At 44.8% G+C, this 22,743-nt stretch overlaps 1 protein-coding gene across 1 annotated transcript in view; it reads left to right on the top strand.

The window, feature by feature from the left end:
* Positions 1-22,743, top strand: part of MAMLD1 (mastermind like domain containing 1) — a 79,304-nt gene that overhangs the window by 37,924 nt on the left and 18,637 nt on the right. The window contains exon 2 of the mRNA XM_085319716.1: positions 7,932-9,629. Within this exon, the coding sequence (XP_085175842.1) occupies positions 7,932-9,629 (1,698 nt within the window). The remainder of the gene's footprint in view (positions 1-7,931; positions 9,630-22,743) is intronic.

Raw genomic sequence — 22,743 nt, 5'->3', positions numbered from 1 at the left:
TGGAACTTATTCTACATTGGCATCTTCACTTTGACGTTGGTGAAGTTGCCTCTAATTTTACATGAGGGTAATCAGAAGAACCTTGTTCACTGACTTGCCCCTGTCTAACCGGTAAGATGATTAAGTTCAAGGCAGGGTGTAGCTGAGCTATATTTTTGTCATTATGAGCTTCACTGCATTCATAAAAATCAATATGAGAAAACTATAGTCATAACATTTCTTTTAATTTGTGATTAAAATTTATAAAAAAGATAAAACATAACACTCTTCTAGTCTAAGCTGAATTTCCTGTTAGTTTCTGTGGTTTAAAGTTATTGTAAGATCACATCTTTCTACGTTTGTCTAGTCATGATGTTTGGATTTTTGTGCTTACCAGCTAAACCGTGCAGTTCTAAGTATTTTCAGCCAGGATCATCTCCGAAGTCATATGGTTACTTGAGGAAGAAGACAAAGTAGACAAAAGAAAGTGACAGATCAGCAGTCTCCATTTAAAAGCTGATGTACCTTTAATAGTAAAATAAGTGACCTTTTTGTACTGCAGCAATGTGATAAGGGAAGAGAATAGATGCTCAGCTCTGGAGTGACGGTATATACAAGCAAAACCTCTTGTCGTGGGCACTGACAGTGTAAATGTGGTCTGTTGGCACCGGTTCAGGCAACTCGTACAGGCACTTGAGATGGAGTGTGTTGTTAGTTGCTGTTTTTTAGAATCACCACTTAATAAAGGTGACAATACTCCCTGTTAAGGGAAAATGCACCTTTATTTTCTTGCTCTTTAAGCACAGTTTTGGTTTCCTTCTGAGACACAGGCTGATTAATTGAGGGACTAAGTTGAGAGGATTGCAATGAGTGGTGACAATAACGGGCCGAGGGGTCACAGCATGCTCCTGCCAAGTCCAACAGTGTTTGCTCTACTGATGTAGATTGAACTCTACAAATGGAGCAGCTGTATTTAAGAGTCATTTTACATGTGTGTAGCTTAAGTAGCAATTTTCAATCTATGTTAATACATGATTGTTTTAGAAGATCACAGATTTTGTATTTCCACTGCAAATTATAAATTGGGAAGAAGTTGTAGTTCCAAATAAAAAGAATCCACATAATACGTTCAAGCTAATAACCAATGTTCTTTCATGGGTGAAATGACTATTTACGTCCCCAGTTCCTCTTCCTACATCCTCCCCTCCAATTGCATATTTCCATGAGCACAATGAATAGAAGGAAATCCACCCCTGTGAATTTTCCCTATTCATAATCCTTTTGCCACCACCACACCTCGCTATAAACAGATCTACCATCTTTCCAGCCTACAAATACACAACAGTTCCCAAAGAAGATCTCTCTGGTACTCATTGATTGAGGAATTGGGATATTATTATGTTTAAGCAAAATGAGACACGCCTGTGAAAGCTTAGGATCGTATTGTGATCATTTCCTTACAATTCAAAATGACAACTTTATCTTGGCCCATGCTGAAATCGCTTGAAATCAGACGGATTCCTACCAGCTGAAAGGAATAGGAAACATGTCCTTTTAACTTACTCGTGATCTAGTACAGACAAAGTGAGTGGTAGTTTTCATTGCTTAAGCAAGAAGAAACTCCTTGAGTTCTTCTTGTAGCTTTGTACACTCTGAGATGTGAGAATGATAAAACATACCTTTTTATTCCTGGTAGTCAGGGACTGCTTTGGCTACTCACTGGTCAGGAGAAGGCATTTTTTCTTGGATTCAGACATATTATATGAGTTTCTTTTACCCAACTGCAGTCAGCCTGTAAGACTGAAACTTTGCAGATGTGCTAAACGTGCTGAATTCTTAGTGCAGTGACAGGTTCTGCTCAGGTTGAATGGGATCTTTGCCCATGAGCATTTGGGGTTTTGTTGCTCTCATGCAAGCCAGTCTGCTACTGAAAACAGCACATGTGATGATAGTTCATGCCAGGCTGCAAGTAACTGCTGCCATTTAAAAAGGTAACATTATCATCAGATCCACTTTCCAGACTTCAAACCCAGGGTGCAATTGCCACTTTTTTTTTTCCTGTGAACCATCCTAAAAGATTAGTAGGTCATTAAATGCTACCTAGATTGTGAATTAATAAGCAACTACAGAGCACAAATTGTACTTCCAAATTGTTTTTTATTTAGGGCACAGGAGAGAAATTTGCGAAGTTTTCTTGTTTTATATGGAAAATTGCCAGGTTCATTTTCTCATTACATGACTGTTTTTGTCAGAACGGATAGAACCATTTTTGGCTGATGGGCAGATAGCTCTCGCTGAAGCTTGTTGAAGCCACAAGAGACTGAAGTCTTGATGGCTGAATGCTGCAAACAGTTTGCCTCTGGCAAACACATACTTCTAGTTTTGGCAGTGTCTCATGTTTGAAAGACACAGGCAGAGAGCGATACATTCTCTGGTCAGCTCAGTTGAGCAAACCTTAGATTCCTGTTTTATACTTTGTAAGGGGAGAAAAACAAATTGCAATATATTTTGAAAAAAGGAGGGTTGGAGACCTGGTCTGCCCTGGTGTCTCAGGAGGATGCTAAAATTCGCAGGTTGCTGTGCTGAAGCAAAGCTGTCCTACTCCCCTTAGGCTTGACAGCCCTTCCATCAAAAACTGAGTGTGCTCCCTCTCAGGATTATTTGGATATGCTAAATCTTAGCAGCCTGCTGCTGACCCGGTGTCCCCAGATTTCTAAGGCGCCGGTGTGTCGCTGTAGAAAGCTTCATGTGAAACGGCCAGCACGCTGGCAAATCCCAGTAGCTGTGAAGGAACTCCGAAATTCTCTCCACCTTCTCTGCCTTCTCTTATGATCATTGCTCCCTTTTCTTTAGCCAAACAAACAGAAAAGGCCAGCACCAAGGGCTTCCCGAGAGCTACAAGGGTGTCCCACTGCAAGCAGGTTCTCCGACTGCCGCTCGGGATATCCCAGTGTGGGTCACTATGCCTCACGCTGTTAGGTCAAGCGATCTACAGCGATGACGGAGGAACAGCAATTACTTTGCACTCGAAGCTGAAGAAGAGCGCGGCACGGTCTCTACGGACGCCGTTTCAAACCGGCAGCGCCTCCGTGCCGGGGCCGTGTGGGTGTGGGAACCCCTGCTGCTGGCGGGCTCTCTCCGTGGCGGCGCGTGGGGTGGGGTGGCTGGAGATCAATAATCAGCGCCCGTGGTTGCTGTAAATCAGGCTCGAATCTCTGACGCGCTGCAAAAGCCAGGAAGAGGCACAGAGCTACCTCGCCTCACGTTTCTCCTCTCTCTCGTCGCTGCGTTGTGTTGACCTAAATAGGAACCTCCTGCCGCTGCTGCAGATCTGGCCGGGTTCGAACGGACGGGCGATCGCTGCCGCAGCGCGGCTGCCAGCAGTGAGGTTTCCCCGGTTCGCCGGCACGGGCCGCGGTGGCTCTTTCCTTCCAGATACTGTGCAGGCAAAGGAACGAGTGATGGCTGGAGAGCTAACCGGGGCTGGCAGCAGGGCCATGGGGCAGGCTGGTCACACGGAGAGCGGGAACGGTGCAGAGGACACTTTATATATTAAAGAGAGAAAGGGAGCTGAGCGATGGCAGGGCGGGAGCCAGCTCAGGGCAGCTCGTTCAGTTGGTTGCCGAAATCCAGTGGAACCACCTCAGTGTGTATTTATTAACAATTTAATCTCTCTGCTTTGTTTTTCACCATTTCCATCCTTCCTTTCTCCGTTCCTTGAGACACAGCAAGTCACTTGAAGGCCAGCACCGTCTTCAATGCTTGGAAAGCACCTGATACCAAAAGTTACCCTGGCTGGGCAAATTTAGAGAGCTCAGTCTAGGAGAAGGTGCCGACAGGACTAGTTTAGCTTGCCGTGTCTGCCCTTTTTTCCTTGCGCAGCAGAAAGCCTGCAGAGAGCTCTGCCCACACATAGAGAATTGCTTCTGCGCTAAGAGGTAGTGTGACAAATTAGATGTTTGCAACCACAGCTGTATAGCTTCCTTGGAAGGAGCAGTGTAAACAGTTATTATTTATTCTTGTTATACTACCATTATGAGCGAGCAGTGCTACTCATTTGTAGCTTGGGCCCTTCCCAGAAACACGGCCTTTTCATTTTGAGAAGGTAGCAGTGCCGGGATCATGCCAGTCTCACTTTTAAAAGCAGAGCTGAGGGAATGGAGACCTCACAGTCTGATGTTCCCCAAATCGGAGGGCCTGCCTTTGTTTCCTAGGTATTCCTGAACAGAAGTTAGCGTGTGCATGCTAATGTATTTTAATCAATTTTGACAAGGTCACAAGAGCCCATTCACTGCTTGTCTGCTTAGTCCTTGTTTGCACATATGAGTGAAGCTTTCACATCCTTAGCCACATACAATCCTCAGCCAGCTTAATTGTATGTGTTTACATGTTTATGAAAATGTTTATATTCACTTATTGAGTATTTGATTTGGAAAAGAGCTGCCCAGTACACTAATCAATGAAAAAAGGGAAGAGCGTATTGTGGTGCTCTCCTCATTTCTCTTGATATTGTCAAACTGCAGAAGTTGTCTCAAGAAAACGTGAGAAAGAGGTGGAGTAAGTCAGCTTCTTCCTAGGCAGTCCAGAGCTGGATGAGGAAACAGGCAGTTAAAACGGCTTTAGCGAGGGAAGAGTCTAGAAAAGGATACGTAGGCTTTACGGGGAGGATCTCGAGATGTCTGAGAGTAGCTGGGCAAATGATAAGAATCTGCAACAAGCAGATTCTTGAATTAGTTAGATCAGAGGCTCCTGGTCCTAAAAGTCTTAGCACATCTGCGATGATCTCCTGCTGCGTTGCTGCGAGTCTCTGAGCTCAGAGTCTCCATAATCGGAAACGGCGTTTCTCTCCCCTGCACTTGTCACACTGCCCCTGTGGCATGTTAATGGAGAGCATTCGAAGGACACTTTGGGACCTGGGGAGAAAAATCTAGCAGACTCCTAACAGAGATAGCAGCTGCACAGTGCGCTGTATGACAGTAACAGTCGTGTGCTTTTGCATGTGGAATATTTAAGCAAACCGTTTAGCTACCTCCCCAGCCCAAGGAGAGATTTCTGTACTTAGTTGGTATTTCATACTTAAGTGCCTGGTAAAACACTGTCCTTTTTTTTTCTTTTTTTTTTTCATTTGTGATGTGCTTGGAGCAGAGGACTAATGATCCCCAGATGCCTCTTCCAACCAAAGTTTTTCTATGATTTGTTTATTCCATTTTAAAGAAGGTATCTTTACCTCTCATATACTGGGCTGTAGTCACATCTATCTATCTTAAGCAAATGCATCACTGTTGAATTGTGTCGAGTTAGACCTACCTGCACTGAAGGAAGTTGGTCTTCTGAGTTTAACGATCCCCATCTGCAAATATTCAACAGAGAAATAGAAGTCTTACTTTCCAAGGGAGTGTAAAACCCAGCTAATTTCACCGTACCTCTTCCAGCTGGGCTTCTCGTGACGGCTAGCCAACAGCATCCTATTTAAAAAAATCTCATCCCAGTTTTGGAACAACCATGTCTTCCGAAAGTTATGGCCTTATTCTATCTGTTGATAAGTAGTAGTCTTGGGGTAGTGGAGTTTTGTTTTCCTATCACATTCACTTCCCAGTTCAACAGTCAGAAAATGTTTTTCTAAATGTTTAAAAAGCCCGAACTTCTCCCCAGTAACTCAGAGCATAGGAATGTCCTATGGCAAAAGAAGCACTGGCAAGGACATGCATGCCAGCATGTCAGCTGGCCAAGTGTGGGAGATCCCCCACCGGTTCCTGCCTGAGGTTTCCCAGGGTGCAACTTGGGAACAGCCGGTGTTTATTTTGGACATGTGAAGCTCCTGTAAGGGTTCTTAATATGTATCTAGGTTCAAATGTGAGTAGTTGTGCCCTACCAACATGTTTCAGCCTACACAGTGCAACATCTGTTGGAACATGCAACTCTGCCTTAGTTTTGTTAAAGAAAATGAAGGGAAATAAATTCATCCACCGTTAGACCAACACTTAGGAAAAGACTTAGGCCTTCCTCCATTTCCTAAAGCTAAGCAAATTTTGACCCCATCAACCCAGAGGAATGATCAAACCACTGATGCTTTAGCTGTCTCTGGCTGTGGTGCAAAGGCAGTCTCTCGCAGAACAAGGATTCAAACCCCGCGCAGCAGTGCTGACCAAGGAGGGGAGGCAAGGGCCGGCAGCTGAGCTGTCAGGTAGCCAGTGGGCGTTACTCTGAAAGCTGATGTCCCCATTCTGCACCACCTGTAACTTGCAAGTGGTTTTCAGGTGCAACCCATGTTAAAGCAATGCAACTGGAAGGTCACAGGAGCATTGATTGCTCAGGTAAGGGGCAGCACTTAGAGGTCACATGGAAGATATTCATGTAAAAAGGTCTCTCTGCCATCAGTACCGTTGGAAATTGCTGTGTCTGTTGGTGGAGGGTAGATGAATTCCTTCCACAACCTGATGCAGAAGCTGTCTATAGAGCGCAGACCTGCTTTTCCATCCGCCAGCACCCTGATCATCAAGTAGAATTAACTCGTGTCCTCTCACTCTCCTCCAAGTATCTGTGTAAACTGAACACTAGTGTGGTCTGCTCGACACGGGCCCGCCTCGTGCCCCGCAGCTTCCACGTGCCCTGCGATGAGTGGCCAGTTACAGTGGTTGTACATGTTGTCTGGGAGCACAGAACCCACTGGCCATTGACAGCAGTGACTCTTAGGCACAGCTGAGATGTGTTTAATATTTAGTGTAAAATTTAGAAGTTACTCTTGCCCCCCACAGCCACAGGGTACACAGAGTTACACTGGGATTAGGCAGAGAGGTCCTTCTGATGGTAGGAACTGCTGTTGGATGTGAATTTTTTTCATGGCCCCAGATGACTAGCATTTTTTTTAATTTTTAATTGTAGGCTAGGGCTGGGAGAGGCTTTACTCTAAGAGGGATAGTGACCTTCTATGGTTTTCCCATTGCTGATTAGATACTTTCCTAAATGCCGCCTCCCTCTATTGATAAACAAGAACATAATTCTAATTCTCTTAGCTTGAAGCAGCAATGTTAATGTCTGATTAATCCTATGACATACAGGTCATGGATGTTAAGAATGAAAGCTACAGATAATTATATTTAGAAGAGATTGCCGTAACAGACTGAATTAATGTTAGAGACATTGTTTTCAGTTTCGCTTTCTTTATATATATTGTATTAGGAAGGTTTTTTCCCAAGATTTACAACTCTACCATTTCTTGATGATCATGATATTAACATTTCAGTTTTTATGAATGGATTGCAATTCCTCACCAGAACAAAGCCCATACTGCCATAGATTTATAAAACCAAACAAAAATTAAGGGGTTTTTGCTGTCATTTACTGTTTTATAAAATATAAAACATCTGTGATTGGGATGCTTGAAAGCTGAAAATCTGCTTAGATAGTTGAGATTTTTTGGGGAGTTGGTTTGTTCAGAAAGTATGCCAGTTATTTCAGATGCACTACCTATAAAGAATGTAAAACAATTCAGTTTTCTCAGGTCTGAATTTAATCTGAGTTACTGGCAGACGGTCACTAAATTCAATATGTGATTTTGTTCAGATGTGCCATTGTTTAGACCTAAAAAATGTTACCATAAAAATGCTGGCATGTTTGTTATGCAGGGAGTATAATGTCGTAATTGAAATGTTACCAGCAACTATTTAAAAAACTTCTATTACAGTTCACATTACAGACAATATTTTATAGCTTTAACATCTGTTTTAAGACCAACATGTCAGATTTAGCCTTTGTGTGACTATAACTCTTCTGATTTCAGTGAAGTTGCACCCACTTAAATCCTGATTGAATTTGTCTCACATGATTGGTTTTTTAATTGTGTGATTTAATTTTCAGTATCTTCATCTCAGTGTTAAAAACAGAGCTTCAGAGCATGTTAGAATAAGGTCAATAACAGAGCTTTTCTCCTTCCTTTTCTCATTTTTTTCCAGTTACAGGGATCCATTAAAAGGAAACTGGAAGATGATAGCTCTCCTGCCTCCAGTGGTGTGCCTGATGTCATTTTCCCCAATGACAGCAAAAGGCTCTGCCTTGACGACGTAACCCTTTCCATGGGCCAAGGTCCCAATCCCAGCGTGGCATGTCCGGAAATGCAGAATTCGCCGTTCTCCACCAGCCACAGCGCCTCCTCCCTGGGAGTAGCAGGTCACTCAGTGCTCCTGGAAAGCAATCACCTGAATGGCAGCGGCATCGGTTCTCCTTTCCCAGTTCCGCCCAACACAGAAATAAGCCAGAAGGGGTCAATAGGAGGACAGAATAATAATATTGTCCACTATGATGAGAAGGGAAACAACTTACAGACTGTGGACCAAGAACTGCAAGACCTATTGGAAGAGCTGACAAAAATGCCCGATCCTTCTCCTAATGACCTGGATTTGGAGAAGATTTTGGGCAGCAAGGCTGAAGAGCCCCTGGGGCTGAGTCATTCTCAACCGAGCATAAGTACCACTCCAAAGTCCTCTCCGCAGACTTCCCATTTGGAGAACCATGTTGCTAATAAAGACTTTTCACCAGGCTGCAATCCAGCCAGCGGAGGATCTCCTCAGATGAGACCGTCGTCTGCTGGAGCTAGCTTCCAAGTTCCTCCTTCGAACAAACCTGCTGTATCACCCATCTCCACAGCAGCCCAGGGTAAGAGCCAGCCACCACCTATGCTTCCAGTTCCCTTATCCAGCATGCCTGGCTCCAACTGGCATGCGCAGCAGCTAAAGCAACTCGCAGCTAGCAAGCAGGTGTCTACTACCAAGCAGCAAGTTCAGGCTCCCAGCTGGCCAACCATGTCTCCTCCTGGTCTCTCTCCCCCTTACAGGGCAGGATCATCCCCGCACCATCAACCTTTCAGTCCCCAAAATGTTATGGTGTCTGGCATGCCCTCTAATAATTTACCAGGAAACAATATTCAGAGTCCTCAAAACACTCTGCTTTCAAGCATGGCTTCCAGCAGCACTCCGTCCAGTGGGCCCTCTCCTCCCTACGGGTCGGAGAAGCTTTCCAGCCCAGCTCTGAACCAGCAGCCTTTCAGCCCTCAGAGCGCCATGCTGCCCACCCTGACCTCCGCCAGCATCCCTGCCAACAACATCAAAAGTCCACAGAACAACTTGGTTGCCAGCATGGCCTCTACAAACACTGGACCTTCTCCACCTTATAGGCCAGAAAAGCTGTCAAGCCCAGCTCTACACCAGCAGCCCTTCAGTCCTCAAGGTACATTAATCTCTAACATCACTCCCACCAGCAACCCCACAAGTATGCAGAGCTCGCTTTTTAAATCAATGACTCCAAACCAGTCCAAAAATATGAACATAATTATGCAACAGCCATCCAGTAGCTTACAGCCAGGTCTGGTGAATGAGAGCCCTGTTAGCCAAGACCAGTTTTCTTTCAATAACACCAAACCACTGTCTCACTTTGCCTCAGAATCAGCTACTCAAAAGATGTCGCCCATGACAGCAGGACAAGGGCAGCAGTCTCTCATTCACTATCTCCAGCAACAGCAGCAATCTCCAGCCACGCAGCAGTCTCAGCAGACTAACAACAGCCAGTTCCTCCAGCAGCAATTTCGACAACTGATGCAGCCACATCGCATGCAGAGACACATGCAGCCCACTGCACTGCCATCCCAAAACAGACAGGTGAGAACACTTCTTGTATCTTACAGGGATTATGTGAAATCATGGAGTTATTCATTTTCTTATTTTTACTTTCTTTTGTATTTCAAATGTGACATCAGCTTTGGGGGTCAACACAGCGTACACAGGGACAAGGCAGTAAGAACATCCTTGAGTTCTCAGAATTTATGTATTTCTTTGGTTGAAATGTGCTGTAATTCCGTCATGGATTTTCTCTCCTCTAGCAGTGGAGAACTTCATGCTGCCAAGTAAAAAGCAAAACATATTATGCAGAGCACATTTCATACCACTGAAATAAATCATTTTTCAAATGCATAGGTGTTGTTCTTATTTAACTTATATTGTAAGCAGTAGAGATGTTCCTATAATAGGTTTTGCATCATCTTTTCTGAGAGCATTAAAAGAGAATTTCTTTTTCATAATGTCCTTGACAAAATTCAYCTGCATTATGCTTCTGAGGCTAGAAAAGACCAGGTGGGGTGAGAAGCGAACTTAAAATATGACTCCTTCATGGACAGCAGGTCAAACAGTACAGCTCCTGAATAGCGAAGAGGCAGACTTGAAATACCTGTTACCAGCATTTGCCAGGAGCAATGCTCTGCTTTGGATGAGGGCCATTCCCCACCCTTTGTCAATCTGTGATACCAATGGAGACAGTAAATGCAAAAATACTGGCAAAGGATGGAAGCACTTCTCACCCGGCAGAAGGGGGTGAGCTCTGAGGCTTTGCTGGGAGCTGCTCCAGAGCTGGGCTGAGCAGGGGGCATGGTCCAGATTCTGGCTTTCATTGCTCTTCTTCACTGTTAAATCATCCCTTCTTACAAAGGTGCATTTCTTCCGTGTTGGTGACTCAGTGAAGCCTTTTCCGGTGATAGCAATGAGAAAGAAGGCAATGGTTACTAAATGTCAGCTCCGTAGTGGTAAATTAATGAGGTGTGTTTCCACCGTGCCATTTTGGGATCAACTCACATTTTTCCAGATTGTGCACACTCAGTGCTCCCTTGCTTTATAAAGCTTCTTGAAAGGGGCTGCTTGGAAGGGCCAGTGGCTCGCTCAATTTGCTTATCCCAATATATAACATGTAGCGTTATTGCATGCAGCGTTCAGTTCAAAGAGTTATCAGTATAAGGCCCCTAATTCTACAAAGGCCTAAAGCAAGTAGGTTATTTTAAATATGTGAGGACCCTGCTGGTTAAACACAAAGTAGAGGGTTTTGGCACCTTGGCCTCTAAGAGTACGGACGTACGACCAGAAGTGAGCGGGTTGCCGCGGCTTGGTGAATGCCTGCCCATCAGCTGTGCTGCTCTGCGGGCAGCGCAGGTGAAGAATACGTTCACGGGGTTTTACTGCATCTCAGACGATGGCTGGTAAGTTGTTAAACTGGAGTAACACGATCGCTTTTGATCGTAGGTCCGTAACCTTTGAGCGTATATTTTTTTCTCTGGCTCCCCCGCTGGGTGTGTGGAATTGCCGCATCCCTGGTGGATTCCTGAGGTTTCCTCTGCCCTACTTTTCCCTGCTTTGCATTTTTTCTTACACCTCCGAACCCCTACATCGCTGATTAGCTAAGAAGAACCAGAAGAAAAATTCCTGCAGTGAGTCTCTTTAATTGGCCAAAATAGCCCCTCTTCAGGCAGCTTTCCAAAGGCACTGCCTGGGCTGCATTTTTAGCTGATTCTTACCATCACAGAATTATTATAATTTGGGGGCTATCAGTAAAGATCAAGGACAGTTAACATAATGATTACAAGTAATGAGCAGTTTACGTTTTCAGGCTAGCTAGGTAAGCACACGATGCCTCCCTGACTTTACAAGGTAAGACTTATTACATTAATTATACGCCAACTGACAGTGCTTCAGTTTTACAGTCTGTTAAGCTGCCTAGGAAAGATGGTGGATATTCAGGAGCAGAACATTTTGTTAGGTTTTGATAATTTTATTGCAAATCGTGTAAGAAAAAATGGACCATGCGTGCTGAAATAAAAGAAAATGACAGGGAGAAAATATTCTAGTTGCTGAGCTTCTCTTCTAGTAGCTGGGATACGTACTACGTTTCTTTGCCTGTAGATCTGCTGTTTGTCTGCAATAGTTTTTTATTTACACTGAAAGATGGGTACTGAAATTTTGGACCGTACTTGCTTTGTGCCAATTTTACTTCATTATAAAGAAGTGGCTTCAATGCTGGTGTTTCTGGTTTCCAGCAATGTGTCTGGGAGCTGAATTTGAGCTTTTTAGAGTCTCAGTGGCAATTCTGTGCTGAGGTTGCTGATGAACAGCATTTTCAAACAGGAATGAGTTGTTTCTTTAGAAGGCAAAAAGTTAAAGATTCAGAAGACAGGAGAGACAACCTCTGCATCTTTAAAAATTAGTAACTGTCTGGTGGAAAATTCCCATTTTTAAACTCAATCACAGAAATATGCTGACAGAAAAATAACAGCATTCCCTGGAATGTTGTTTAGCGTTTGAAAGTCATCTCCATACTCTGTGTGTGTGTTTGTAAATGTGACTAAAATTTATAAAAAGAAGGCATAGTGCTCTCTTCTTTTGAGTGAGAGGTGCAGCTTTGTGCAAAAGAAGAATGTGGATGGTGGCCAGTTGGAGGGCAAACAATAAACCATGAAATTTGATCCTTGTAGCAGGCAGAGCAACATGGGGAAGAGAGCAGTGGCTGTGACATAGACCCAAAGAGTGAGTTTTTGCTGTTGTTTTAACACGTATTAAAGCAAAGACTATACATTCCAAAAGCTGGGTTGCTGCTCGTGCCTCCTAGCTATATGATTTTTGCACTTAATGATATAGCTCTTAAGCTTAATCAGCCTTCACCCAAGATCCCGTGTTGCCTGGACAATTGGTAAATTTGATAACATCTAATCTTTTCACATCTGAAGCACTATGTCTTTATTGTTGAGCATTGACAGATATTGATTTAGGCACTGACAGTTTGCATTGTGTGATATTGTAAAGCCTGGTGGTGCTAACATTGCTCTTGTGGATATGTTCAGGTTTTCATTTTACTCATGTAGTACTGATGCTTGCTGAGTGAAATTACACTCAAAGGTCTGAACTCATAAATCCGCAATATAAAGATGGTATTAAATGCCGGAGAGTCAAAGGCGGTCTCTGAAACCTTCTGACGGTGTTTACCRGGCTTAACGCTTAGCCACTTGACTTTCTATTGGCAGTTTCTGGATGCATGAAAAGCTGCATTTGCCCAGGGAGGTTGAGTAGCTGGGCATCTCCCTGATTATCACGTCTAAATACCGTTTGTACTTGCAGATCTTCTACTCTGGCATGTCAGAAATATCGGGCCCAGTTCTCCCTACAGCTATGCTGATACAACATCATTGCACTYGGAAGAGCTGTTCCTTTATTCCTGCCTATATGAGAAGAGAAGTGGGTTTTGCAAATGGAAAGTAGGGTTCCCTTGAAGATAGAAAAATGAGCCTCTTTGTAGTTGAATTCAGGTTGGTGTAAAAGGAGCTGTTTGGGGGGCTRGCCCTTGGTTTTCCCATCCCAAGTTTGTCCAAGTTTTTAGAGCCTTGGCGAGGGGGGCAGCGGTACCTACTGGTGTGTGTGGAAAATGTTTAAAAACCAAACACATCTTAACAGCTTGCATTGGGGGGAGACATAAATAATAAATAGCCTTTGTTTGGGTGTGGTACATCAGGCATTTCTGAGCTCCAGTTGCTCTGTAGCAACCAAGCGTGCTATTCTTAGAGCTGTCCGCATTCCTGCCGGCATCCAGATCGTTGCACGGGATTGCCAGTGAAGGGTACATTTGCTTCAGCTCCGATGCCAAAACTGATGGGAGAGGGAAAAAGATAGGAGCAGAAACAGAGAGAAAAACAATATAATTTGCAGTACTCATGGCTATATGCCGCTATATGTGGCCTGCATTTGAGATAGTGAAGAGCATACTGAAGACTAAAAAAACCTTAGAAAAGGACTTGACAGTGTTTCTTTAACTGTGGCAAGAGCAGAAATACAGTATCTGAGTTGGCAGGGTAAATTATAGGTTGCAGAGAAACACCAAAACCCCTGAGCTAGATTAAATACACGAGGAAAAAAAAAATTAAACTAAAATCTTGCTTTGGAGCATGAACTCTCCAAATATAGAAGCAAAACTGAAAATGAAATGCACTGTTATAGGGAGCAAACTGACCCAGAGTTTTGATGTTAAAGGTTAAATAAATATAAAGCAATACAATATGGCTTTTTTAATACAAACATAGAAATGCTAATACCACGGGCTGATTCCTTGGTCTCCTATGCTCAGTAAAGTCGTTTCTGCCCATGGAAAGTCTGTGCACAGTGAGTGTTGGGGAGGGTGTTGTGATTCAGCAGCATTTTACATTTACGAGCGTTGGTGTGGATTGGCTAGCAGAGAGCTCAGCCTACTGCATCTGCATACACACAATCCTGCCGTAACAGCAGGGGCAAAAAAGATGTTTTATCTGGGATTTCCGAAATGTCACAAGGAATCTTCCTAACATGTAAAACAACTGTGGTATCATGCATTAATAAGACCAAAAGTGCTGGCCAGATTTCATTTGTGGTTTCTATCCTGTCCCTTCCTTTTCCTTTAAGTACCAAACTTATCTTTAAAGCCACTTTGCAAGAAGTTCCGCTTGGTTTTTCCCTCTCTCTTTTTCTTTCCTTCTCTCTCTCTGTCTTCCTTTTTCTTTCTTTTTCTCTCTTTCTCCTCCTCTTCCTCTCTCTCTCTTTCTTATTTTTTAAAATATTACTTTTTCTTCTTTTATTAATGCCGTGGAGAAGAAAAACAGATTTGATTTCAAAGGGCAGTGGTAGTACAATACCCAAGCAGAGCCTTTGAGGAAGTGGAGAGCTTTTGAAGGCAAAGCAACAAGCCCTTCAGCTAATTAAGTGCCTTTGAATGGGCGAATAAAGGAAGCCAGTGATGAATCTGGATTACAGAGAGCAATAAGGCTGAGCCTGGAGTTTGACCTCTCCACAGATGTAAAAACATCTTCTTGAATGGTCATTTCTGCATTTGTATTTATTTGTGCAATTGCGGCCAGGCTGGTATTTTTTCAGACTCCGAAGTCTTCCCTCCCTTCTTTCAAGAGAGGCTCGAAGGAGCCTGAACRAAACCGTGAGACTGCCATCCTCTCCCTTTGCCTCCCTCCCCTGCAAACAAGTCCTGCAGGATACGTTTTAGAAAGTAAGGAGCGAACTTGTGTAAAGAGATGGGGYGCTTGGCCTCAACATGCCAACAGAGATGCAGTATTTTCAGAAGTGCAGTAATCAAGATACTAGATTCAGTTCACATCTAATCTGCTGCTTCTGTTGTTGTTTCCTGTTAGTTTTTTGAATTGTGTGTGTCCACTTCTGTCAGGTTACGGGTATTTCAAAGCTTTTCTCTGTTGTAGCTGAGTCTCTGTGGTCGTGTGGTAACTGTCGCAGCTCTTTGCCGGGTGTTTTAGGACATTCACAGACRTCGATATTTCTAGCATCTCTGCGTAACGCGCTCATCAGTCCGTGTAGTTCAGCTGTCTGTTGTGCTGAACACTCTGGGACTTCACATAGCGCGTAGCAGGAATGATCTGCAGAGGAATCAGACAAACCCTTCCCCCGCAGCAAGCAGGGGCTACCCTGTCGTTTCTGAAAACTGYTGTGTACGCCCCGTCAAAGCCAAAGGACTTTGCTCAGTCCAGCGTGCGCCTCCCCTTCGTAGTTACTATCTTTTTAATAGAATGGAAAAAGTTCTGTCAGCAGTTTAGCGCTTAGGACCTAGACAGCTCTGTGGGAATCTCATGCTGGAGAAATTAAAATCCACTTGGAAAGAAAACGAGACTCTGGTAGCACTATAAATATCAACGAGGGGTGCCGGGAAGCAGTCGAGAAAGTATTTCGCCTCGTTGCCTGCACGACCAGCAAGTGATGGGCGCACAGGCGGACGCGGTGGTATCCAGCTGTCTGGTGGAGGGCGAGAAGAGGAAGCGGTGCTCCCGTGCCGCGGCCGTCCGGATGGAAACGTGAGCGAGCTAGCCCGCCAAAACTCAGGAACGAGTCGCTGACTTTCAGCCTGGCAGGCTGCTTTTAGTGCGTTCCCGCACCCAGCACGCGGGCTGCTCTTCGGTGCGGCGTCACCAGTATTCCCGGTCCCCGCAGCGCCGCCGAGCTGCYGGGAGAGCGGCGCAGAGTTTGCCATCGCGCAGAGCTTCCGCAGTAACGCTAAAAAAAAAAGTTGCGTTTGTGGTTTTAAGTCAGTCTTTCTGTGTTGCTTTAAGCAGCAGACAGTTGTTTCCTTTTGTTCTGCAGGGGTGGGTAGGGAGGACCTCGGCTCTCAAATGCTTAGGGAAAGTGATATGATCATGCTAAAAAGTATCTGATTAATTTGATGTGAAACCACATTCTGACGCCGACTTGTATCAGCCAGACGTGCAGACTCTGATCCTGCCAGCCGAGGTGGCCCCTTTCCCCTGGCTTCTTACTCAGACTGGTAGCAATATTCACAAGTTGCTCTTGGGCTAAATATTGGCTGAATCAGGCCCCAACTACAGATTTTCTTGCTTTCTTTTTTTTTTTAAAGTAACCTATTTTTCTTTATTGCCACAAAAAAACCCACTATGCAGAAATCTTTAATATGTAAGCAGTTGAGCAAAATGTTTTGAATGTTGTGAATGTTTACTTTTTCTCAACTGTACCATTAAATGCAATGAAGTTTTAAACGCCCTGGAAATGTCTAAAAGGGAAAAGACATGGGGCCTTCTCACTGTGACTAGTAGGCATCACCGTGCAGCTCCTGAATGCACATTCCTCCTGTGTATCATTCTGAAAAAGAAAAACATGAATAGTAGCTAGTGATGGGTAAGGCAGACTACTTGCATGCTCACTTGCAAGTCAGAGCACCCATAATTCTTACATTGAAAAGGTACGTTCATAGCACAGCATGCTGATGAATAGCAATGAGGAGATGGTTTCCATGACCCTACTTCTATTTCATCCATGCTGTGAATTCCCATTAGTATCAGGACGTCTTAATCCAAATTTTGCCACATTTGTGGAAAATGTGCTTGTTTATGTATTTTCTGGATATTTCTTTGTAATGGCAGTTTTGGGAGCTCATTTTGTGCTAAAAGCAGCTTGGCTTTCAGGAAACAGGTGCTCACCTCCTTAAAGCTGTGCCCTTCTTGCTATCTCAAATGTGATGCCCGAATTAATAATTAATTTTAATATTTTTGCCATGAGATTTTTGACAGCATGATTTGTACCCTTGAATTTTGGGGCCGTTTCCTCCTAGTATTGCCTTGTAGCAGTCTCAAATTGCACACGTATTTTGCAAGGCAGAAATGCTTACAGAACCAAAGACTAATTTAACGAAGCGACTAAAAAGCAAACAAATAAATAAAGGAGGCCCTGAGATGCTGTTAAATCATGTGACTGGCGCCGGCCGGCAGTTCGGCGGGGTGGGGAGCCGCGAGCTGCCTACTTTGTCCTTCTGGGTACGCTCCTCTCGCGATTCTGCCTCCCCGCAGCGCGTGCGGCGCGCAAAATAAAAGTACAAACATGTTTTGTCTCAGATGCAATACCTAGAAATAACTTTCCTGGTAAAATGAACTCAGTCTCTTTTTCTCTGGGCATTTTGGAGAAATTTCAGTGTGTGGGTGGGGGGAAACAAAGAAGTGGCTGTAAACAGGAACTGATATTGTCTCCGCGGCTGAATGGGGAGAGAAACCGAACTGGCCTCGCTGCTGCTCTCGTACATCTGCGAGCCTGGAAACACTGGGATGATTCACAGTTTGCTGATTAATACAGGAGCGAGCAAAATGGTGCGAATTAACGGCCATTACAGATCTGCTCTGTATGGCAAATATCCCCCTAGAACAAATGATTTTTCACGAAGCTTGCTTAGAGGAAGAGGTAATGGGTCTTAAATACAAATTAGCAGCAGTCCCATCAAAGCTGTTAACATTAAGGTTTGAAAGGCAACCGCTCTTATGAGCTGTCTTCGAAAACTCTGCCCTTTTAGGAAGCGTATCAGTCTGCTGTGTTTGGCTTTGCAATATTTCTGTTTCGAGCACTTTGGACTATTTCAAGCAGCCGACACTAATAATTGATAGAAACTCACAGTGAGAATGGAGCAGCTCTTCTTCGGGCTTTGAAGGCTAATCACTCTCTTACATGTACTTTTCTAGGTTAAATTTTTCATAGCATATTTAAGGAGAAATATTATCATATCAGGAGGTAATTCTTAAAATCTCTACTGACTGTTAACAAAAAGTAATCCTATTTTACAATTTAACCCTGTGCATATGGGCATTTTAAAAGAAGAAGATATTAAATTTATTACTTTAGCATAAATAATATTCTCCATATGACCAGCATAGTGGTTTAACATTTCTCAGACTAGTAAGAGCCAGTAATGAAAATGAGATACCTTAAATCAGTGTCAGACAGATGTAGATTTCAATGCAGGATTTGGACATGCTGTGATAAGCTATTTTTTTCCCCATTATGGAATTGCAAAGAGACCCAAATAAGGAGGCGAAGCCCCGCAATGTGGGCAAAATAGTATGAAGATATTCTAAGACATTTCATTAAAGGCTTGATCTTGTAAAGATTCAAGCACACACACCCAAATTTACACAGCAGGAGGTCATTCCGGGACTGCTGAGGGATTATTTGTCAGAGCAAAGTGAATCACATATGTATGTCTTTGTATGCTCAAGAAGGACCAGAGGTGGAGGAAAACGAGGCAGCAAAGGGCAGAGTAATTGCTGGCAATGGCATATTAGTCCTATGACAGAAAAAAGAAGAGAAAAAAAAAGAAGAAAAAGGAGTTGGAAGCTTTCATGCACTGTTTGTGTCTTAGTTCTAGTTTACATTTCAATGATTTTTGGCTTTTCTGTTTTTTCTAGGCGTTAGTACCAGCATTTTGTAAATAATCCAAGCTTTGAGCAAATTTTTCTTTTAATCACCCACTGATTATTTGCAGGTCTCTGGGGTTTGTTTTTTATAGTCGTGGATAGCAGAAGCAAAATTTGCCGCTTGCAAGGATAAAAATTGCCTCCTCCTCTCTCAGGCACAGCAAAAGCAAATGAGCAAAAGAAAAAAATTCTTAGCAAAGTCCTTGTTTCCTACTTTTTCTTTCACAACTGCAGCCTGCTAATGTTAATGCATTTCTTCCCTTTCCAGAAAGATCAGGACATACAATCCCAGGCTAAGAGTAGTGTCCCCACCATAAACAAATCAATTGCTATCAGTACTTAAAGACTCTAGGCTTTTTGGAAGCTTCTCTTTGCATAATAAGTGTGTTTAATATTTCCTTTACTCTCTGGCATTATTAAATATACACTGTTACTCTACTGGATTGAAGTGTAGTTTACAAGGCGCTTGTATTTGGATAGTCTGTTTTCTTTTACCATTGCCTCAAAGGGTGTGTTTAAACAAGGCTTCTTACGTACATTATTTTTTTATTTCATATGTCTCTGTTTTTCTGCTCCTTTTTCAGCTAAATCAGCACATTTTCTGCAGTAGTATTTCAGTTTTCTGTATGGAAACGCGCCACTTAGCAGAATAGAGGCAACACAAGRATGAGATACTTTTTTCTTTTCCCTCTTCTCCCAAGAGATGTCCTGTGACTTCCTCTATTAGTCCATTAATCGCTGTAGCTCCAAATTCATCCTGATCAAAGGAGCAGAACGAGGTTGAGAAGTGCAGATTCTGGCAATTGGCTTGGCTGTGTAGATCCCTGCTGAGCTCATTTAGAGCTGGAATTAGGCTATTCCCGCCGTGGGTTTTGTCCCGGGCCGGGGGCCGGCGTGGAGGAGCGCTCGCAGCGCCGCGGGCCGAGCCGGGCGGGTGGCCGGAGGGTCCCCGGGGCTCGCGCCCCGCTCGCAGCCGGCCCGGCGCCCCGCGGGTCGCTCCACCTGGGCGCCGAGATCTGGGTTCAGTAGTCGCTCRACTGCAGAAACAGCGCAGAACCTATTAACCGAAGGTGCCCAAAGCGAGTAACGACGATTCTGTGCTTCYGAATTTAAGCAGCAGGTTTCCGTCTCTTGCTGCTCTCTGCACCTAAGTTGGTACACATGTTGTGCCTGGGATGGAAAGAATTAAAAAATATGTACGGGGGAAATTTGTAAACAACGTGAAGTTTCTTGTAAAAGCGTTATTTACGATGTAATGACTCAGTTAAGGAATACAGTTGTTTTTAATACCTTTTTATATGTGCAGTTAGAAACTTGTGCTGTTTTGTGTCATTAAAGGTCTTGTTGGTTCTTGTTTGCTTAAAGCAAAAATGCAGTCTGTCCATACCTGTGTTGTTCTCTGCAGATTAGCATCTGCTTTTGCAATCATTGCACATCTCAAATTCCTATCAGTGTAACTGGGAGTTGCGAGTTCTCCAAGAATATAGCRTTGGACTCTTGGTGTGATCATTTGYGATTACACAGTTCCCCAAAACGTGCTAAATATTTCTGAAACAGAGATAGATTCATTTGATGTGTAGGTTCTTATCTCATTAAAGTGAATTACTGTTACTGAAATGTGAATGGCATTCTATTATCAGAAAATATTGTGTGTTTAATGGTTTATGAGTACTTAAGGTCAGCAAGACTAGAGAAAGACTGATAACATCACCGTAGACTGTGTGATGCCCTGAAATGTGAGTAAATCTTTTTTTAGCTGAAAAARTTTTACTAGATGTATCAGAGTTTTCACATAGTTAGGGACTTTGTCTAAACTGCCCAACATTTTTTATATTTTTTTTTCTTTTTAATTAAACATTTACAATTTAATAAGATCTTTTTTATTATGAAAATAACTGGCAGTGAGGAGGGAAACAGAGAAATCCTTTTCATGCGCAGTTCAAGGTCTGAGCTTTTTCCTGTGTAGGTGGCATACATATGCCCATAATTTTAATTTTAAAATGAACTGTGGCCTTTATCAAAGTAGAGTAGGATCAGAAAGGGCCTCGTGGCATGTGCATGCTTTTCCATTCCAGGCTGCCACAATATGTAAAACTACTTTGCTTCAGCTCACACARGTGTCTTCAAATTTCATACTCTGTGAAGAATTAGTTGAATATGATGGAGGCTAAAACTYTGCTCTGTCTGTGGTTTTCTGCCCATGGTAATGAACAGTATGGAGGCTTTTCATAAGATGAAGTGCTGTCTGGGAGTGTTGTAAAGAAATACCTTTAGATTACCCGTTCTTGCCTGCTTCTCTTGTGCTTGAACTAGAAGGGAGGTACCCAACTGCTGTCTAGGTTATTGTCAAACTTAACCAAAAATGAAGGCGAATTGTACTCGCTCTCTTAACAGAGCTCTTTTCTTCTTCTGCCTGGTCTGTAAGATGCTTTTACTGTTACACTAACATTTTCCAGATAAAAACATTTTTGCCAACTTCTGCAGAAATACCAGAACAAGTGCCACCGGAGACATGCTAGGAGGAGCCCTCCGTGCTGTGGACTGTAGACTGAAAGAGCTGGCAAGGATACAGCATTAAAGCAATCCCTGGTATTAGGAGYGTGGACGTGCCGCGACCTCGCGGAGGAGCCCTGGGCGAGCCGCTGCGGGCGGGTGCTGGGCGCTGCTGCCCGCCGCTCGCCGCCCGCCCGGGACCCCGGCTTGCGGACGGTGCAGCCTTTCCACGCGCTGGGTTCCCGACGGGAGCTCGTGACTGGAGCGAGCGGGAACCATCCTAGTCTATCTCTCCGTAAGGTCTTGCTCGCGAAAGGTGCGGTTGCCGCAGCAATGATCAGACGCTCAGTGATCCCTCGTGCTGCGAGACGAGCGCCGGCCGGGGCAGCCGGCAGGGTCGGTGCCGCGCTCCGGCTCCGCTCGGGCTGTTTGCTGCTGCCCCTGCCCTCGGGGCCTGTTTCCCTCAGGAAAGAAAGACGAGACACCGCCAGCCACGATCTCCTTCCTTTGGAGACCGGGGCTGGGCTGGCGCCTTGGGCCGGYGAGGCGAGGCGAGGCGAGGCGGCAGGCGGAGAGCCCGGGCCGCGGGCAGGGGCTGCCGCCCGCCGTCCCCGGCTGGCAGCGGTTGCCTTTCCGCCCAGCTCTGCTCTCCCAGGCGCCGCGAGGATACGGTTTGGTTTGGGGCGGGAGGTGGGCGCTACCGCGGGCCGCCCGCTCCCCTCGCGCCTCGGCCGGCGCCGCGGCCGCTCTGTGCTGGCGCTGGGGCCGCACGGCTGGCGCTGGCCCGCGGGCGCTCGCTGCCGCCGGCACAGCGCGGGGAGGCCAGCAGACCCCATCCCCGCCGGCGCGCGCTCCCCCAGCGCCGTCGGGCCGCAGGAGCCCGGCTACTGAAGATCATCAATACCAAAAGATTCTTGACCTGACTGTTAACAAAAAATCTTTTCTGACCCTTAGAGATCTCCTTGGGGCCTCCAGCACTCAGAAGCTGGCTCAGACGGCACTCGCAGACTTGCATGTGTCTCATGAACCGCTTGTTTGTGCAAGAAACAGTTTGTTTTCTTAATTGCTGTCGCTCCTGGATTTAAAACTGCCTCACCGCCGCAGCGGTGGGACCGCCGGCAGCTCTCGGCTCACCTGCTTCCCGGAGCGGGGCTTTGCTCCTCGGTGGCTCAGCCAGCCTTTCTGCTGCTCTTCACCTCCAGCAGCAATGTCAAGCTAACCCAATTTTGCAGCTGGTATCAAGTGCCAGAGGCAAGCTTTGTAGATGTCTCTTTAATTCCTGCACTTGTAGAATTTAGTGTATATTTTTCCTCCAGATCCACTGACTCATACAGTCCTTGGGGGCGGAGGCAGAGGGAGAACGAGAAGGCTCTAACCCGGCTCTAATTTACTCATCTGGTAAAGCCAGTTGTCAATGGGCCTTTCCCCTCTCTGTCCACAGCGATATTCTCTCTCCGGAGTGTGTTTGGCCTCCCAGTTATAATTACGGCATCAGCAGTTTTGTTCTTGACTGTCCTCTTAGGCCAACTACATCTCCTCTGCTGGGGTGTCGTGTCTTGGAGATAGCATTAAAATGTGAAATGCCCCAGTGAAGCGACAGGGGACCGCAGCGTATACAGCCCCGTGTTGTTTGGGAGCGTGGGCTGTCACGGTACGCGAATCTCTTTGTATGAGACATATTTGATGCTTATTTTTTGTGATATCTATAACAGTATAAATCAAAACTTGAGGTG

Source organism: Rhea americana, unplaced genomic scaffold (genome assembly GCF_003343005.1).
Source record: "Rhea americana isolate MKP2758 unplaced genomic scaffold, rheAme1 scaffold_6, whole genome shotgun sequence".
NCBI classification, from domain to species: Eukaryota; Metazoa; Chordata; class Aves; order Rheiformes; family Rheidae; genus Rhea; species Rhea americana.
This window is presented reverse-complemented; position numbering and strand designations above follow the sequence as displayed.